The following is a 19089-nucleotide window of genomic DNA, read 5'->3' as shown; positions in this document are numbered from 1 at the left end:
TTCATTAGTAAACTGAATATTCCACGCAAAATCAACACCATCATTTTCCGTATAACAGAATGCTATGTATGTAGCGCTCTAGACAAATAATAGCGCTTTATGTAAAAGCAAGGGAAAGGGCTTTTGTTTTGACGTTAGAACACGAAAGCAAGAAGAGTAGTTCAATATTTTTTTTTGTAAAAGTTTGAAATGGGCTCATATATCTTTCGAAAAAGGTAACATGGCAAGTAGAGTGTAAGAAGAATTTCATGACAAATTAGAAATCAAACTATTGTCATGGAACCCCGTAAAAAACAATCAATTCTCCTTTGGTTCAAAATACATATCATTTAACGATTCCTTCTGGTCAAACTTTTTTACATCTTACAAAAAATATATAAAAAGGTGCATATATTGACGATGTAAGATATATGCTAGTAGAGGCACAATGAAATGTACTTTGGAAATGCTTGACTACCTTATCTTCAAAGTGTCATATTTTTACAAAAGTTATGGTCAAAACTTCATCACATAGACCGTGTCAGTATCCTCATACGTATTTTGGATCGAAACAGACCCTACCCATTGGCTAAAAAAATAATGAAATTTCATTTTATCGATAAAATGATATTTTGGTTTATTCCAATTAATGCATCACAATTTAGAATGAAAGTACGGATACACACATTTATCTTTCAGAAAAATACGGATCCACACAGTCAAAACAATGGACGAACCAGGTCATTAATTTGGGCCTAAATGACAATGAAACCACCAAATTCAGAATCCAAAGCAAAATTAACAGTACAGCAAAATTAAACACATTAATTTTCTGTCATATGAAACCAGATTCGAGATATTAATCACTTCAATCAATTAATAGTTGATCAGATTTTCTACTATAAGTTACCGGGCGAGAAGCCCAAAAATGCGTGCGTAGAATAGGTGTTAATCAGTATATATTCAGTTCAAAGAATTGCTAGGTGATAAATTTTCGCAAAAATGTAAATCATAAATGACGGCACATCATATCATGCACGTGACCTCTCAATTTTCTTATTTTGTTTCCCGGGCACAAAACTTGAGAATCAATTTGCCAGTGGTGCGTGTGTGTAGACAAAAAAATGGCTTTACAAAAATGGAAAAGGCAAAGAGAAGAAGAATAGCTGGAAGCTAGCTACTGTACACTCGGGCGCCAGCTCAAGCTAGCTGCCGCCCGCCTAACACCAGCGAAACCAAAGCTGCTCACTCCTGCGGCGCCCGGCCGGCCGGTCAACCCGCCGCCCGCCGCGTCACGGGACCTCCTCGATGGTGTCCAGTATCGGCTGCCACGACCGGTGCCGCCTCAGCCCGGCGCCGCCGCCGCCGCCCGACTTGCTGGCTCCGGCGCCGGCGCGTGATTCCGGTTTATTATTATCCGCGCCGAGATCGCCGGACTCGAGCAGGCCGAGCATCGGGTAGACCCTGGCGCCATCGCTGCCGCATCCGTCCTTCGCCGGGCCCGCGGCCGCGCTCCGCCGGTCGCGGGCGCCCCGGTGGGCGGCGGCGGTGAAGGTGATCCTCTTCCAGGCCGAGGCGGCGGCCGTGGCGACGTGGCACCCGGAGAGCGCGGCCATCTCCTCGTCTGTGAGCACGGAGTAGAGCATGTCCATGGGCAGGAGGAAGTAGGCGTGGCGCGGCCGGAGGATCTCGTCGGCGCCCACGCCGGGGACGCGGCAGCCGACGGCGAGGCGGCCGGAGTCGCAGACGAACTGGCCCGGGTGGTCGAGCATGAGCTCCGACGCGCGCACCGGGCGCGCCAGCCGCGTCACCGTGCCGTCCGCGTGGATCACCTTGGTCGCCGCAGCCGACGACGACGCGCAGCCACCGCCGCGGCCCGCGGGCGCCAGCGGTATGCACGACGGCGCGTTCCCCATGCCCGCGCGCCAACCAACCCACTCCGTCGGAGATCAGGGAGAGGTAGGCCGGGGATCAGGAGACCACAGGAGGAGACAAACAGGAGGAGGGGACAAGACGCTGCCGATGCCGACGCCCCGGAGGCCAGTGAGACCAGCGGGAGGAGGCGAGGCGGGCGATATGTATACGATACGACGCCGCGGCAGGCGCGCAGGCCAGGGTGGAGCGCCAGGGTTGGTGCGGCGCATGCATGGAAGAGGACAAGCAAAATGATCACCCTGATGCCGACGAGAGGTTAATTAATCATCTAATCCCTCCCCGGGATTAACCAACGCCCGCGGCGTCCCGTACGTGGCAGCGGGAGGGCGCGAGACAGCTATCGCCTTGGACGGACGAGCTCAGGCGTGCATGCACTTGGACCCGCGCCCCCGCCGGGGTGGGAGGGATGTCACTGTATCGGCCGCTCGAGCATGGCATCCGCTAATCACTTTGTTTAGATTTCTAATCCTTCGCCGGGTGTCACAGGATCAGAGGCAGGGTCGGTTCAGCAGCTGGGCAGAGCTGAGTGCGGGCTAGCTAGCTTGCTTGCTAATTGTAATCAAGCTGGACGCTTTGCTGCTGGCCTTTTCCGGACCTAACTTGCTGCAGCCTGCAGCTTAGAATATGGGACGCAGAGCTTGACAGAGTCCGGGATCAACGGCCGCTTTGGCAGTGCAGTGCTAGCTAGCCATTGTTGAGTTGGAGGCCACAAACTCAGCGGTTAACATTTAGCAAAGCTGTTTAGTCTGGTATTAGGCTGGAGTTCTAAGCTCTTTTGTTTGTTCAGGAAAAAAAAAGAAAGGAAGGGAACAAGCAGAGGTTAACGCGCCATTTGTCGATCCAGCAACGCTCGCTTAGGGATCCAAGAGACGGTGCCAGCTGAAAATTTGCAGAGCATAGCTGCACAAAGTGAAACTTCAGACTGCACCTCGAGCTATTAGCACTGCTCAAGAAATTATTTTATTTTTTATTTCTATTCTGTCGTGATGAAGCAAATCAAAAATTGATCTTTTTAGAGTGACCAGATGACGAATTAATCAGGAATGCATGCAAAGACTTCGTATAGGGCGCTCTGACGTTGGCAGTGGACCATGGAATTTCTGCGTATATAGTATGATCACCGCGACGACGGTCGTTGGAGCGAACTAATTCCAGTTCGACGGAGAACAAATAAACATCGCCCTAATTAACACATTGCTTTTCTTAATTGTTATCTTGCTCCGGTCAGATCATTAAACAAAGGGGGGTTGTGTTGAGGGGGCTCCGGCGTGGCAATTTTCAGGGGGCGCGAACGCGACAGATCCAGCTTGCACTCCACGCGATCGACCTACTGAAAATCAGAGGATTCTGGCGTGTGGCCCCATATATTCCCCAATCCCTGCCTGCCTGTGATCAGTCTAGTGCTGGCGACGCCAATCAAGGAGCTGGAATCTTAGCAGGGCAATTCTCTGTTTTTTTTCCCTTCTCATTTTCAACACTTGCAATTGCAAACAAGGTAGGAACTCACATCTGTCCGGTGGATCTGCTGAGCTCAAGTAGGGAGGAATGCATGTGTGTGCCGCTCAAAAATGAACTTTTTTTTTGCAGGAAAGAAGTGTGATCTGGATTTATACAGTACTCCGTCTACGCGCGTGCGAAATGTTGGAAATGCTCGCCATATTGTCACATTTTGGGGGCACAAGGATCATGCTCGAAAAAGCCCAGCACGGCGTCCTTGTGAAGACCAATTTAGACTTTTCTGATCCGAGATATAAGTCGATCAGGAGGTTAACATCTCTCGATCCTAGCAGGAGCAAGCACTTTTGGGCTGTAGGTAGCCTACAGAGCGCAGAGTTAGGGCGGGTTGTAGGACACTAGATTTATTTCGATGATGCGCATGCAAAAGAAAAACTAATCTCAACCGTGGTTTTGGCATGTAATCGGACCGTGTTTCTATCTATTAATACAATAAGTATTAATACAATAACATACAATTATTTTGCATACTTGAGAAAAAATATTAAATATTAAACCTAGTAACCTCAACTTTATATTATCAAACTATATCCTTTTTAGTTATTAAAGGCCAAAGGTACGAAAGGGGTACGCGTATGCTCCAAAGAGGGTGATAAATGTTGTTTCGATCTGATCTGCCTTCTTGGCTCGGAGGATCGATGTGACAAGATACTCAGCGTGCTTATAGTGACAGCTCTCATGCTTTAACGTTGGATGCTGTAAAACTACTTAAAAATACCTGATTCAAGAGGCTTTTAAGGATTTATCTTGAGTAGATGATTGCTAACCATTATTTTAGAAATTTTATTCGAAATAAGGGTTTTTCAAATTATTGTCCAGAGGTCTTATTTAATCATTGACTTAGGGAATCAAGAGTGATTTGAGAGGTAATTTCGGATGTTTGTTGGAGAAGTTGTTTGTTTAACTTTTTTTAGGGAATTTATCCCAAAACAAGAGGTTTTAAAAAGTACTGAACCGATTTGCCCATATTAACCATCAAATCTTTACTGTTATATATTGCATGCCACGATTCTTTAGATCCTTTATTCCAAATCTTGGAGATTTGGATTCAAGGATCGGGGGCTGCGGGACACGTGTTATCAGCGATTTATTTTTCAAATATGTTGGAAGATAAGGACAGAAGACTCAAGATTAAATTGACTATCAGCCTGATTCTACGAGTCAATTTAAGACTCGGGGGCTACTCCATATGGAGTGCGAGTTTAATCGCACCCCATATAAAAGAAGACTTAACAACTACTTGGGGCTAAAGCACCTCACAGCTTCGATGCAGCTAAGGAAGTACTCAGAAGACACCTTCAACATAAAGTCCGGGAGAACTCGAAGACGTCTTCAGAAGTACTCGAACGCCTGCGGTATTCGACTACGAAGAGCTCGGGAGTTTCCCCGGACACACGGGACTGTGCACGTGGCGTACTTTTCCTAGGATAGGGAATAGGACATGGCCTACGCCTTACATCTGTTGTAACTACTCGTAATGTAGTAGGACTACCCGTACAGTGAAACTAGTCGGACACGGTAGGAAACTACCCGAGAAGTACTCGTGTAGGACTCCTAGGCTTGTACCCGACTAAGACTTTCATGTAAACCTGTTCCCCCAGACTATATAAGGGCGGACAGGGATCCCCTCCAAACAGAGGAGATCATCTGATCACCACATAAGGAAATACAAAACACACAGGACGTAGGGTATTACGCTCTCGGCAGTCCGAACCTGTCTAAACCTTGTGTTCCTTTCACCTTCGAGTTCCTGATCTTGGTAACATCCTATCTACAAACTCACCGCCTCGAGGTATCCCTCGGTGGGCGTGGCGGTAAAATACTGACAACGGCAAATCTAAATTTCTTTATGAGGTTAGATGTAAACCAACGAAGAAAAGCAACGAGGCAAGGAAAAAAAACAGGCAATGGAGGGGAACCAAATCTAGAGTGGCTTCCAATCGAGTTTTGTAGTTTCCCTTTGTGTCCCCCGTTAACCTTTACAACTCTTCCACGTGTAGGCTAGAAGAGTAGTTTTCCACGTGCAAAATTACGATGGTACTTTGTATTTGGTATTTCCCCAATCCAACTCTTCAGCAAACGCCGTCAAATCATGCGCAACGTGTTGGAAATGGGCACCACATTGTCACCTTTCGTCGGCACAAGGATCATGCCGGAAATACTCACCACTCCACACAATTTGAGAGAGATGAGTGGCATGTGAAAGCCACTCAGTAGGCTCCTACAATTATGAAGCCAACGAAGAAAAAAAAACCACACTTTTTTTTTTCTGTCTTTGAAAGGTGGTGGTAAAGATGGCGATACAAGTGGAAATCACATCCAGAGTAGCTTCCAGTTAAGGATATGTGGTCTACTCTTTTTTTTCCTTAACCTTGACATCTTTTTTTACTACTCCTATAATCTTCGTGCAACCGACTTTTACACATTTTTGCTGCATTATGCACACAATAGCCTACATTTATCACAAGGGGATTAAAACATCACATTGATTTTTTGTAATCAGAACACTAAATGAATCATTCTGGTTTCGAGAAATTTGGTAACATACATTGGCCAAGCACGTTATTGCTTCTGGATAATGTTAATGTTACACATCGTATCTGAATTGTAAACAGGTTTAGTATTTGCTAAAAATCTCCCTTCTAACGATAGAGGAGCCCGGAGTTTTTTCCCGGTAAAACAATCGGTGCTAACATGAACAACAAGAAAGCAAAACATTCTGTTTCGGAAATGTTTGGTTAGGCTGGCCATCTTTCGTGGGCCTCTGGAAGGCCCACTTCAATTTGGGCCTCACTTTCCACTACCCAGTTCTTGTTCCCCGACCGCAAAAACGTGGCCGCTACGGCTTGATCCCAACCGCCCGTCCGGAGATCAGACGCCCAGCACAGTGCCATCACCCGGAAATCGACGCCCAAAGATCCATCCACGTCGTGCCAAACAGGAACTCCTACACCGCCGCCTCGCTTCGCATCTTATTCTCTCTCTCACCACCCTCGCGCACCCACGCAACCCTAATAAACCCCTCCCTCCCTCGCGCCGCCGCCGTCTACATCCCCCACTTCCAGATCCCCGCCTCCGACCCCGACGGCCCCACGTCGCCTCCCCCCGCGCACGTCGCCGGCGATCTACAGGTAACCCCGGCACCCATCGCTCAGTCCAATCGGGATAGTGGTTTCCGGATTTTTTTTTTCGGGGGTGTTGCTCTGTGGATTTACACGACGAATCGATCTGTTGAGTAGGAAACCCTTTTGCTCGATGGATTTCTCGTCGCTGTTTTCGTGAATTCGTGACCTAATCCTAATTTCGCCGTTTGGTTTTGTTGGTGCGGTGCAGGAGTAGATCGCCGCCACAGAACCCTCGCTGCGACCATGGCGACCTTCGCGAAACCCGAGAACGCCCTGAAGAGAGCTGAAGGTGAGTCGATGTGACTTGCTCGATTTCATATCTGCAGCGATGCTGATTCTTGTTGCTGTGGTAGTGTTGCAGTGATGCCTACCGCGTGTAGGATTTGTTAGGCACTTACGAATTAGGTGATACTATGACGTGTTTGATGTATTGCTATCTTTCTCTGATTCGTGATGAAGTATTTGTTGCTGATGAAGCCAGTAGTTTGGAACATTGGCTACATTGGGGTTGTTCCATCAGATAGGTCAGACTCAAGTACTGCATACAAACAAATGTTAGTCGGACTCAACTACTGTCTCATTTAGGTGGTGGTAACTGGGCCTCACTGGTCATTTAAGTATTGACGATGCACTGTAGGTCGTGTAGTACACTAAACGGAGCCATGTTAGGTTCAAGACTTTCAGTGGATGTTGAGGTTACCAATGACTATTATGCTTTTCTTCTTATCCATGTTTGAATTAGTAGCCTTCTCCTTGTGGACCAATAAGTTTACAAAAGGAAAATAGAAACACCAAGATTTGTTGACCTCAGTTTCATTATATCTAAGCTGTTTTAGATATCTTCAGTTCCTTGGTACTCTGTATGGTTCTTGACAGTTGCAAATTTCTAGACATGACAATCCACTCATTTTGGTGTAGAAGATGTGCTTGTATACTAATAGCTTCCTCTGCTTTATTTCAGAGTTGATTCATGTTGGGCAAAAGCAGGCGGCGCTACAGGCTTTACATGATCTCATTACCTCGAAAAGGTACAGGTCATGGCAAAAGCCTCTCGAAAAGATCATGATGAAGTATGTAGAGCTATGTGTTGACCTGAGGAAAGGCAGATTTGCGAAAGATGGCCTTATTCAGTATAGAATTGTCTGCCAGCAAGTAAATGTGTCTTCCTTGGAAGATGTCATCAAGCATTTTATGCAGCTTTCCAATGAGAAAGCTGAACAAGCTAAGAGCCAGGCAGAAGCCCTGGAAGATGCTTTGGATGTTGAAGATCTGGAAGCAGATAAGCGTCCTGAGGACCTGATGCTCAGTTTTGTTAGTGGGGAGAAAGGAAAGGACAGATCGGACAAAGAAGTTGTTACTCCATGGTTCAAGTTCCTCTGGGAGACATACCGGACGGTGCTTGAGATACTAAGGAACAATTCAAAGCTTGAAGCGTTGTATGCTGTAAGCTGTTCTCTTATGAGTATTTCATTATTTGTTTGTCCTTCTGTTGTGATACATGATTTTCCCTTGATAATGGTCTAACATGTTTACCATGTACGAAGATTATAGTTCCTGTAGTTTCTTTGATGATGAATTCTCTACACGTCTTTCTCTCTCCCTTCATGTCTACTACCACCCTATTCAGATGTATCCAGCCATGGCACCAGTTTTTATCTGAGTTCGTCCTTTTTCCTGTCAAATGTTACATAGAAACCGTTATCTTCTAGAGTCAATAGTTAATCTATTATCTGAGATATTCTGGTTTTAGTTAGAACTGCTGATTTTGGATCATGTACCTACCGTTCACTCGTATTGATATTGACTTTCTTCCCTGTACAATTTCTTCCCCGCTAAATACTTTTGTGACTGATTATCTTCCTTGTATGCAGATGACTGCTCATAGGGCTTTTCAGTTTTGTAAGCAATATAAGAGAACAACTGAATTCCGTAGGTTGTGTGAGATTATCAGAAACCATCTTGCCAATCTCAACAAGTATCGTGATCAAAGAGATCGTCCTGATCTGACTGCACCTGAAAGCTTACAACTGTATCTTGATACCCGGGTCGAACAACTTAAAGTCGCAACAGAGCTTTCCCTATGGCAGGTTTGTTTCCAGAATTTACCTACTTTTCTTCCTTACACCAACATAAATGTTACTTTAACTGAATTGTCACTGCACCTACGTCTTACAGGAAGCCTTCCGATCGGTGGAGGATATCCATGGTTTGATGAGTATGGTGAAGAAAATGCCAAAACCTTCTGTTTTGGTTGTATATTATGCCAAGTTAACTGAAATTTTCTGGATATCTGATAGCCACCTTTATCATGCATATGCATGGCTCAAGCTTTTCAACTTGCAGAAGAGCTACAATAAGAACTTGTCTCAGAAAGATCTACAATTAATAGCATCTTCTGTCTTACTCGCTGCGCTATCTGTGGCACCTTATGACCAGAAGTATGGTGCATCTCATCTTGAGACAGAAAATGAGAAGGAACGCAACTTGAGGATGGCCAACCTTGTCAACTTTTCACTTGATTCCAAGCGTGAAAATCGAGAAATGGTTTGTCCTCCGAACTGCTTGTGAATTAAAGAATATGTTTAGTACTTTTTTCTACCCTTACGCTTCTCCGTTTCCTTTTGCAGCCTTCAAGAGCATCTCTTCTATCAGAGTTGGTATGTGCTATCATTTTTTGGGAAATGTTATTATTACCAAAGTTGTGTACTCTTAATTTTTTATGTGCTCTTTGTCATCATATGCATTCCTTTTTATGCTATTGAGTTGTTTGAATTCAGTATCTTCTAAGTGTCTCTCGTATGGGCCTATAATATTGTGTTTTATCACTCTAGGCTGTCTTGCTCAGGATTTTTTTTCATGCATTTAAAATATTGTAATAACTTTAGCGGCTCAGCTAGGCAACAACTCTTTAAAAGATCTATCTTGTGCGGCAACTGTGCTGTTAATGTTATTTCTACGTGATAATTGAACGCCTCATTTGTGGCGCTTCGCATGATTCCACCTTTCACCATGTCAGTTGCATAGCTGAGATATGAAAGCATTACTATATTTTTACCCTGGGCCATCAATATAATCACTTTCATCCCTCTTGATGTTATAAATAGCTATCAATATCTCTATTTTGACTTCTTGTAGGTGTCGAAAGGAGTGCTTTCATGTGCTTCCCAAGAAGTGCGAGATCTGTACAACCTTTTGGAACATGAGTTTCTACCTCTGGACCTTGCATCGAAGGTGCAGCCACTTCTTTCGAAGATTTCAAAGATTGGAGGAAAGCTTTCATCAGCTTCTTCTGTTCCAGAGGTTAAGTTATCTCAGTACATTTCTGCATTGGAGAAGCTGACGACACTGAGAGTGCTGCAACAGGTCCTAATTGATGTTCTGCTATATATATATATTTGTATATGTACCTTGATAATAATTGCTATATGCTGCCATGATGTTCTTACCATTCCACTTTTACCTTTCCAGGCATCTCAGATTTTCCAGTCCATGAAAATCGATATGCTCTCAAGGATGATCCCGTTCTTTGACTTCGCTGTTGTGGAGAAGATTTCTGTTGATGCTGTGAAACGCAATTTTGTTGCAATAAAAGTTAATCATTTATCAGGAGCTGTTCATTTTGGTACTGTGGTAAGCTATCCTGATTCTGCACAACGGCAGTTCTGGTGTGTTTTCCACTGATTATCTGTTTAGTGTTGTCTCGTGATTGTATGCGTTATGTGGATGGCCTTAATACTTTTTGTATGTGACATAAGATGTGCCAGATATAGTCTTCCATTCTTTCCATACTCTTTGGTGTTTATCTGCTAGGAATACATGGTTCTTGGTGAATGTCTGGTTTGTTTATCGGTAACTACAAGTATGCAGTACCATGTGTTTCAAGGGTTAGCACGGTGGGTTCACATTGTCACACACACCTGTTATTTCTATAATTCAATCATTTAATTCTGATTATACAGATGCTAATCACCCACAATATGCATTATGAGATGTGCTCCACTGCGGTATCCTTCTCTTTGGTAATGGGAATTACATCTAATAAATTCCTCAAATTGTTTCCGAAGATAGCGGCCACATCTGGAAGATCATGCTGGTTTACACATGTGCTTGATTGAGTTTACTTGGATTGTGTGTTGTTGACTGCAGAGCTTCATGTCAAGATTGAACAATCTCTTTCTTTTGCACTAATTTTTGTTTGTATTTGTAGGACATTGAATCTGATGGATTAAGTGAACACCTCAGTGTTCTTGCTGATTCTTTAAATAAGGCGAGAAATCAAATTCGTCCACCTGTTAAAAAGCCATCTAAGCTTGGTGAAAGTCTCAGTAGTTTAGCTGGGATAGTGGAGAATGAACACAGGAGGCTTCTTGCAAGAAAATCCATCATTGAGAAGCGTAAAGAAGACCTTGAACGCCAAATTTTGGAGAAGGTAAATTATTTGATTACTCATAAGTGCTTGTTAGTTGTTGCCTGTTATATTTAGTTTTTTGTTTACGGTTGCTCTCCTTTTCCAGGAAAAAGAAGAGGAATCAAAGAGAGTCAGTATTCAGATTAAAAATGCAAATGACGAAAGGATTAGACTCCTCAATGAACAAAGGCAGAGGGAGCAGGAGAGGATTCGTAGAGAAATAGAGGAAAAAAATAAAGCAGAAGCAAAAAAGTTGCTAGAAGACTTGACAAAGAAAGCAGGGAAAAAGCATGTTGTTGTTGAAGGGGTAAGAAACAATTATTGCCTTCCTACCACTGCTTGCTATCTGAGTTTTTGAAAACAACAGTCCCTCGTTGCTTATTGAAAGGCTAGATCATGTTTTGATATCGATTTTAGTGGAGGATAAGATGGCCTTGTCATCATTTATTTTCATTTATATTGGATATTCTTGTGTATTTGCCCAAATGTGCTATCAATCACCTTGTATACAACTCAGGCAATATTGTCATCACTACTATAATCTCTCGCGACTAGTGTTGCTTAGAACTCGAATTATTGTACTATCTTTGAACTTTAACCAACTTAATATTCTTATGTAGGAGCTTACCAAGGAGGCCATCATGGAATTGGCATTGAGTGAACAGTTGAAAGAGCGTCAGGAAATGGAGAAAAAACTGCAGAAGCTTGCAAAAACAATGGATTATCTGGAAAGAGCAAAAAGGCAGGAAGAGGCACCATTGATCGATCAAGCTTTCCAAAAACGCCTTGAGGAAGAGAAGATCCTTCACGAGCAAGAGCAGCTGGTCAGTTCTCTTCTGTTCACTTGTTTATATGCAGTGCAGATAACTTTCAGTACTCACTTTTGTCTTCTATTTCTCCTTGCAGCGGGAGATTGAACTCAGCAAGCAACACCATGCGGGTGACTTGCAAGAGAAAAATAGACTTTCTCGAATGTTGGAGCACAAGGTTTGCATATTCCTCTTTGTTAGCCTTATAGCTTATAATGCTTCTATTTTGTATATAAATATTTAACTTGTAATACTGTTTTGATTCAAAACCATCTGCTCTAATTCAAATGGTTTTTTTAATATACTCTGCAAATGATTTGTTGCCATGTTGCAGCGTGAATGTCTGTTTGCTTGGTATTTGTTATTGATAGAATGTCTTAAGCCTGTCATAAGATTAGATGGCTTAGGGTCAAATGCTGTTGTGTGTAACTTATATAATTTACATTTACAGAACTTGATCTTCAAATTTAAGATGTTTTTGCGTCTGTTACCTAACGAGCTGTTGATATTCTAGTACTTTATCCCTTCACTGTCTCTTCTTGTTTTTTTTATTGTTGCAGATTGCTTTCCAGGATAGAATCGTGCAGCGCCGTGAAGCTGAGTTTGGTCGTCTGAAGAAAGAGAGAGACGAACGGATCAGCCAGGTGATATCATCAAGAAAACGTGAAAGAGAGACAGTTAGGAAATTGATGTATTATCTGAACCTGGAGGAACAGAGGATTGAAAGGTGTCGTGAGGAGGAGGAAGCTAGGAAACGTGAAGGTAAGTCGATTCTGTACTGATTACATTTAGCATTCTACATTGTACTTGTTGGGGTGCAACACTACTTACTCCTCTTCAGTACCTTTTGGAAGCGAAAGTTTGACTGCTCAGTTATTTCTATTATCCTGTACTGTTGTAGTTAAAATGACTGCAATGCACTATTGTGTAGGAGAGAGCAAAATGATGCCAAATTGGCACACAATTTTTCTTGTTCAGTTTGAACAGAACTGTTGAAGCTAAATCATCATATCATACTTCTTTCACCTAAAGTTTACCTGTAGGAATTAACATTCGTTATTGGTTTAGTTTTGCTTTTGCATGCTTTGTTTTAACTGAGCAATTGTTTAAATAAAAATTCTCATAATTTTCTTGAATACTTATCTTGTTAATAGCTAACTGAATTAGAGATTCGTGTTCAAACTGAAATAATTGGTTTCTGATACCTATGGTCCTATGGAAGACATAGTGTAACTCCAATTTGCTACATACATTGTGTAAACTGGATGTGATTCAATTGTTGCTATAATGTATTCCATATTTTTGGCCAATTGGAACTGGATTTGAGTCCTATTTGATCCGCACTGATTATATTTTCTTACTCTAATGCAGAGGAAGAGAAGAGGAAGAGAGAAGAGGCTGAGAGGAAAGCTAAGCTTGATGCTATTGCAGCCAAACAGCGACAGAGAGAGATAGAGTTAGAAGAAAAGGAAAAGGCGCGGAAGGAACAGCTCTTAAGAGGATCTGAGGCTACGCGTGTTACTGATTCCGCCCCTGTTGCACAGCCACCTCGCGAGCCAGCAGCCCCTGCTGTAGCAGTAGCTGCCACCATCGCTCCAGCTGCTGGCAAATATGTTCCCAAGTTTAAACGCGGCGATAGCAGCAGCAGCAGTGCTGGTGGCAGCCAGAGACCAGCTGATGTGCGTACACGCGACGAGGACCGTTGGGGTTCACGTGAAGAGCGCCCTCGCCCTGATGTGCGTCCGCTTCGCCAAGATGGACCTCCTGCACGACAGGATGCACCCCCAGCTCGCCCAGATGGCCCCCCTCCAGCTACTGACCGTTGGCGTGGATCAAGATTTTCCTCCAGCTCTTCAACCTCTTCATCGACCTGGGGGAGGCCGCGGAACTGATGCTCACCGCCTTAGATTTTTTTGCTGTCGGGCACTTCAGTGCAAAATGTCTGCCAGAGATCTCAAGGAACATGGTTACTTGAATTTGTTTTTTTTATTGCGCTGACTGCACCTAAAATTTTGGAGCTAGTCTGTTAGGGCTATGGCACCTTTCCAGTCCAGTTTGACGTTCCAAGTTGCAGCACTATATGCATATTCTGTCGTTATTTGTTAGTAATACTTGAACCTTGTGTTTTTGTTGGTGCGTCCGCCCTAGCTAAATGCAATCACTGTTTTCGTGCTGTCTTGGGGAATGCCCTTGTTCTCTTTTGTGTCTGTATATATAGTGTTTCGCTGTGATCGGTCGTAGGGATTCTGAGCAAAGCTATACTGGTACCGACATATTTGACAGGCTCCGGAGATGATGAAATGTTGTTTGTCCATAAAAATTGTCCAGTTGAATGTTTGGACCTAGCACTTGTTTTAGGGCTATGGACCTATGGTGCCTTGTCATGGCTCATACGCTTGGCAATTCCATGTTGCAGTAGTCCTGCCGGAGTCTACTTCCCGATTCGGGGGTGATCGTATGGTTTCGTCTTTCTGTATCAAGTTCTCTTGCATACTAAGTCTCAAAGAAGAGTTTAGTGCTGAGCAAGGCAATACTAGCACGAATATGTTAACGGCCGCCTCCATAGAATGAAAAGAGACCAGGTTTTGTAAAGCTTTGGGCTGTATGGCCTCTGTTGACACAAAAGCCCATGGTGTCTGACCCAAATTAATGGGGCTTAAACACAAAGTCCGACTATTGCCGGGAACACGGAAGTGACCTGGCAGCTTCAATCAGTACCTTTGTTTTGGCTCGGGTGGAGTGAGCGAAATAAAATACAGTAACAGGCGTGCTAGCATTATACGGAGTTATAGAGCAGGCAGATGTATGCTGACGAAATGAAGTCAGTCCTTGCGAAAGAACCCTCGAGGAAGGTACAGCGCCAAGTACAACGGCAAAATCCTAATGTGATACGGGATAGTTTTCTAGATGTGATTTGTGCAGGCAGGGGAAGATTGGATCATCTCGGAATGGGAAATACAATGGTGGAAACGGATGCCTTGACCGGCAATATCTCCTTGTCTGTAGATTGAAGAATCTGCTCGTTTCATGTCTGATGCTTTGCGGGATGGTTTCCCAATTCCCATGGGCACGTGTCCATCTTTTGAGCAAACAATAAAAAAAGAATGTGCAAGCTCCAAATAGTCAGCTGAAATCAATATAAGGCACTGATTTTTTGCTTTATCATTCAAACTATTCTGCATGAGTGTCACATAGCTCCTGGCATGCAGGACAAGAAAACAGATTAGACATTTACAGTTACATGTTACAAAAAGGGTCATTAAGCAATCCACTGCTTGAATGGTTACTATCAGAAACAACAGATGGGATCCCCAACAGGGACAGAACCGTGTCAATCCCTCGACGGATTCAGCACCAATGTAATATCAGAAACACCAAAAGGGAGATGCCGGGGACAGAACTACAAAGATACGATTTCCCAATCCACTAAATCTCTACACTGCATCAACAGCAACTGTTTCATGACAAGACTTCCTGCCAGTGGCGCAGACACGCCCAAGGCGCAGACACAGCTTTAGATTAACTCCAATTGACAGCCTCCTACCGGCACACAGCGGACAATATCCACACACCAGCTGAAGATACGCATCACTCGGCGCTTAACCTCCTCCTCATCAGCACAGAAGAACCTATATATACTAAAATCACATACATCATCATAATTGCAATTCATTTAATACATTTTACTAGTGCAATATATAAGCTTACCTTCCAGCAATACTGTTAGTGCCGCTACCCTCCTCTAAAATGACTCTCAGATCAACACTTGAACTGTCCACATCAATAGACCTATCCACAACAGCATTTGCATGAAAAAGCAAGCTTGCGGGTTGTTCATCCCATTCAGTGAAAACCTTGCAGACAGCCTGAAGTTCAATTTAAAACCACTGTTTAATTGAATTGCCATAGATCATTGTTCATAAAGACAAAACACCATAGTTAGCGTCATATCAAAATCAAATAACATTTGAGCACGAATAAAAAATTGAGCAATAATAGGTATTTACGGGACATCTACACTCTTGTATTATAAATGCTAGGGCCTACTATGTACAATGAAGTCCCTACTGTGTGGTCATACTGATTCTATCCTGGCCTATGAGACCTAACTTAACAATAAGGAATGCAAACTATTCAGGTGAATGTAAGGCTGATTACCTTGGTTGCAGCTGTGCTTCTGGTAATAATAGAAAAGCTGGAATCTCTTCTTGAATTCTCCCCTATATCCGAATGGTGGTATCAGGCAAATATAAAAGCATCATCAGAGTACTAAAAAAACAAAAACATCTTTATGCATATAATCAGAGTACCTGCGTAGAAATGAGGGATTAAGATTCTTTCATCCACATTCAACCCAAAAGAACCCAACACCTAAATTATTACATTTAGTTCATCAGAAAAGAGAACAGGCAAGAGGTGTTGGACCGGAACCAAATGCTTATGGAGGAACACAAGTAGGAAATACCGTGGGAAGCTTTCTTAGGCAATTATTCAGGCTTTCATTCTTGTCAGAGATCTGAACCTGATATAAACATGAGCATAGCATTTAGTAATTGGACACAATAATTGACAAGAAAAGCCCAGAGGGAAAAATGAAAACATGAGATTCAATAAGATCTGAAAACATGAGATTCAATAAGATCATGACTGAACATCCACCTTATCATTATTGAGCACAGCACTGTATTCCACCACGAATTCAACATTTACTTGTTCCCAACGAACTTGATTTTGTTCCCTAGAATTCAAAAACTGTGTATTTCAGCAGAACATTCATATAAAGAAACCTAGCAACCACACAGAAGAAGTCATTCCATACCTGAAAACAGTGACTTCCATCTGTTCTGACAGAACCTTAACATTAATTTTCTTACCCTCATTCACACCAGTGTCTTTCTCACAATACATTTTCTCAAAGATCAGTGTCTGATGATCCTTCTTTGCAATGCTTATGTTTGTGCTTTTCCACGCATTGACCTGAAAATAAAAATGGTACAAATCAACTCACGAAACAAAAACTAACAGAACAGAAATACAGTACAATGCTGGTATTTACCATATCATCAAGAGTCATTGTAGGGTCATTGATAGCAACAACTTGTACGTCAATGCTCTGCAGTCCCATTTGGACAAGAATCCTACCAACTTTGGAAAATCCTAGTCATCATGTAACAGATTGAATCAGTAGAGTTTTAGCCTCTATAGTTACTTTTAGAGAGATTTTAGATGCAGCATACCATTTACTCCCACTCTGATCCTTGTATATTCACCATCAGAATCCCCCTTCTCTGTTTTGCTAGAAACTCCAAGCAGACTACCCACAGGATTAACCGTAACAAGAACATTGCTCACCGATTTCAACGAAATCTTGCCATCTGCGAGTTGGTTTCAGACATCAAGAAACCATAATTTAAGAAAAAAGAACTCCAAGAACCAGAAAAGAAGAAAGAGACGGGAAGAAAGAAGAGCCATGGAGATGGAACGAGACTCAAATCGCGGAATCACATCTGTATGCAAGAACACGAACAAGAACAAGAACGAGAATTAGAAGAGAAGTGACCTCTTGCAGATGGTACACGAATCTGTAGATACGTCCAAAGGTGAGCTTCGTCATCCTCAATGGCGGCGACGTCGCCTGACCAGGAACCGCGGTTCTTGCTCTTCAGCTTGGCCTGGTCGCCGATGCGGAAGGCGCGAGTCGAGTACGGCTTCGGTGTCTTGAACTGGACCGTGCTCCAGAACGGCTCTGCCTGCTCCACGAGCTCGACGCTCCCTCGATAAGATATTCCGCGGACGACGACGTTCATGACCTCTTCCTTCATGCCGGACGGGAACCAGCCAGCGAAGAGCGCAGAGGCGGAGGACGAGGAGGAGCTCGCCGAGGAGGAAGAAGCGCGCTCCATTGTTCTGTCTTTCTGTTCGTATTGAAAATTCAGGTAACTGCCGTTAGAAGTCGGCGGCTTATATAGACGGCGGACGACTATGCAAGCTGTGATCGGACGGACAAGGGGCGCTACCTGTCGTTACCTTCCAACGGCCGAGATGCACTGGGCCGGGACGCACCCGGGCGCCGCCATGGACGCCGCGGGCGTCGAGGCGAAGGGGCTTGGCGACGTTGGCGTGCTCTCCGCCGCCGCCGCCTGCTCCAGAGGCTCCCGGGCGACGGATCGCCCCATGCGGCGGGTCCGCGCGGTCCAGGTTGCCGTCCGCGCGGCACCAGCACGCCGCCAGCCCGCCGGGCTCGTTCGCCAGGCGCCCCCCCACAGGGGCACATCGATCTCAGCGCGGGCGGGCGAGGGGATGGACGACGCCGTGGAAACATTGCCGACCGCTCGAACTAAGCAGCCGGATACGGGAGGGAACCAGGGAGTGGGAGAAGCACCTTCAGCGGGGAGGCGGGGAGCCGGGGAGCCGGGGAGCCTTGAGACTGAGGAGGACTCAGGATGGGAGCAAAAAGTGAAGGGGCTTTTGGGGCTCGGCGTGGATTCCCTAACTTGCTGAAGCAAAGTCATACTGTACAGATGTCACCCATTCTCCATCCTATGGCTGCTAAATTCCTCACGTTTTTTATGCACAACATTTAGTACAGATGATGATTTAGCCTAAATAAGAGCCCAGCTTGGGAGGGAAACGTAACTCAATAGGGGAGATGATAAACAGGAAGGAATGAGTTGAAAAACATTTACGCTATATTTTAGTGTAGAATTAAACAACCATTTCACTTTGGTATTTTGAACAGTTTCATGCTCCAGAAGGAAACCTTAGACTTAGATCGTGCAAGTAAAAAAAAATCGCTATTTATGCTTTTATATTCTTGTTACTAGACGTTATATGGAAATAAGAAGAAATCGCAATTTTTCATTACACATAAAAAGGGTTTGAAAAGTTAATTTTCTTTTCAATATCATTCTTTTTTCAAAATCCTATTTTTGTTCTTCCATCCATGCAATAGGGAGCAAATGAAAAAAGAGGGGTTATTTTTCCTAAAATGATAGGCTTTGAAATAGGAATCATGTACTAACGCTGGATTCGAATATTTATTTGGGGGCAAGAACTGAAGCTGGACTGGTTAGTTTTGCATTGAGGAAGTTAAAATCCGTAGCAGCCGTTGGATGGAGAATCAGCGTCATCTGAGAAGGGAAATTCACTTGTGACTTTGCTTCGGCGAGCCAGAGATTGCACGTAGAAGATTAGAATAACAACCCTATGCAGAAGATGTACAATAGCGGATGTGTGTTCTGGACGGTAGTTTTGTTTGTCGGCTGCCTTGCACCACCGTTAACATAGTAAAAACATATTTAAAAAATAAAAACATAAT

General features: G+C 43.9%; 3 protein-coding genes across 6 annotated transcripts; 1 reads left to right on the top strand and 2 right to left on the bottom strand.

The window, feature by feature from the left end:
* Nucleotides 1–1060: 1060 nt before the first annotated feature.
* LOC112895692 lies at nt 1061–2147 on the bottom strand. Its single transcript, XM_025963678.1, has one exon. The coding sequence runs from the start codon at nt 1893–1895 to the stop codon at nt 1272–1274; it is 624 nt and encodes a 207-aa protein (XP_025819463.1). The 5' UTR covers nt 1896–2147; the 3' UTR covers nt 1061–1271.
* A 4254-nt stretch (nt 2148–6401) lies between these two features.
* Nucleotides 6402–13944, top strand: LOC112893003 (eukaryotic translation initiation factor 3 subunit A). Of its 2 annotated transcripts, none has more exons than XM_025960136.1 (14): nt 6402–6560; nt 6763–6843; nt 7516–7997; nt 8426–8641; nt 8730–9098; nt 9182–9211; nt 9690–9917; nt 10023–10184; nt 10762–10983; nt 11069–11269; nt 11583–11786; nt 11869–11949; nt 12332–12533; nt 13143–13944. In XM_025960136.1, the coding sequence occupies exons 2-14, from the start codon at nt 6798–6800 to the stop codon at nt 13661–13663; spliced, it is 2964 nt and encodes a 987-aa protein (XP_025815921.1). In that variant the 5' UTR covers nt 6402–6560; nt 6763–6797; the 3' UTR covers nt 13664–13944. The 2 variants fall into 2 exon arrangements, with proteins under 2 accessions (XP_025815921.1, XP_025815922.1); XM_025960137.1 differs by having other exon boundaries at nt 6496–6560; nt 6769–6843; nt 13143–13663.
* A 955-nt stretch (nt 13945–14899) lies between these two features.
* On the bottom strand, nt 14900–18230 carry LOC112894496 (glyceraldehyde-3-phosphate dehydrogenase 2, cytosolic-like). 3 transcript variants are annotated; one of them, XM_025962227.1, is made up of 11 exons: nt 17789–18230; nt 17332–17686; nt 17009–17146; nt 16828–16928; nt 16591–16748; nt 16431–16509; nt 16237–16293; nt 16082–16142; nt 15930–15991; nt 15480–15637; nt 14900–15409 (listed from the first exon to the last, which is right to left on the bottom strand). In XM_025962227.1, exons 2-11 carry the CDS (start codon nt 17672–17674, stop codon nt 15286–15288), a joined length of 1281 nt encoding a protein of 426 aa, XP_025818012.1. In that variant the 5' UTR covers nt 17675–17686; nt 17789–18230; the 3' UTR covers nt 14900–15285. The 3 variants fall into 3 exon arrangements, with proteins under 3 accessions (XP_025818012.1, XP_025818015.1, XP_025818014.1); XM_025962230.1 differs by having other exon boundaries at nt 14900–15400; XM_025962229.1 differs by having other exon boundaries at nt 17799–18230.
* Nucleotides 18231–19089: the final 859 nt, after the last annotated feature.

The sequence above is a fragment of the Panicum hallii genome, chromosome 5 (genome assembly GCF_002211085.1).
Source record: "Panicum hallii strain FIL2 chromosome 5, PHallii_v3.1, whole genome shotgun sequence".
Classification (NCBI taxonomy): domain Eukaryota; kingdom Viridiplantae; phylum Streptophyta; class Magnoliopsida; order Poales; family Poaceae; genus Panicum; species Panicum hallii.
Note: the sequence above shows the minus strand (reverse complement) of the source record. Positions and strands in the feature narration are given on the sequence as shown.

What these genes read in the sequence shown, in the direction of transcription:
- LOC112895692 (XM_025963678.1), bottom strand. Translation starts at nt 1,895, where the DNA reads ATGGGGAACGCGCCGTCGTGCATACCGCTGGCGCCCGCGGGCCGCGGC.
- LOC112894496 (XM_025962227.1), bottom strand. Translation starts at nt 17,674, where the DNA reads ATGGAGCGCGCTTCTTCCTCCTCGGCGAGCTCCTCCTCGTCCTCCGCC. An exon ending in GAAGCACAGCTGCAACCAAG is followed by an intron (nt 15,638 to 15,929) that starts GTAATCAGCCTT and finishes ATTGAACTTCAG; the next exon opens with GCTGTCTGCAAGGTTTTCAC. An exon ending in ACTAACAGTATTGCTGGAAG is followed by an intron (nt 15,410 to 15,479) that starts GTAAGCTTATAT and finishes ATGTGATTTTAG; the next exon opens with TATATATAGGTTCTTCTGTG.
- LOC112893003 (XM_025960136.1), top strand. Translation starts at nt 6,798, where the DNA reads ATGGCGACCTTCGCGAAACCCGAGAACGCCCTGAAGAGAGCTGAAG. An exon ending in TTCACGAGCAAGAGCAGCTG is followed by an intron (nt 11,787 to 11,868) that starts GTCAGTTCTCTT and finishes TTCTCCTTGCAG; the next exon opens with CGGGAGATTGAACTCAGCAA. An exon ending in GGAAGCTAGGAAACGTGAAG is followed by an intron (nt 12,534 to 13,142) that starts GTAAGTCGATTC and finishes ACTCTAATGCAG; the next exon opens with AGGAAGAGAAGAGGAAGAGA.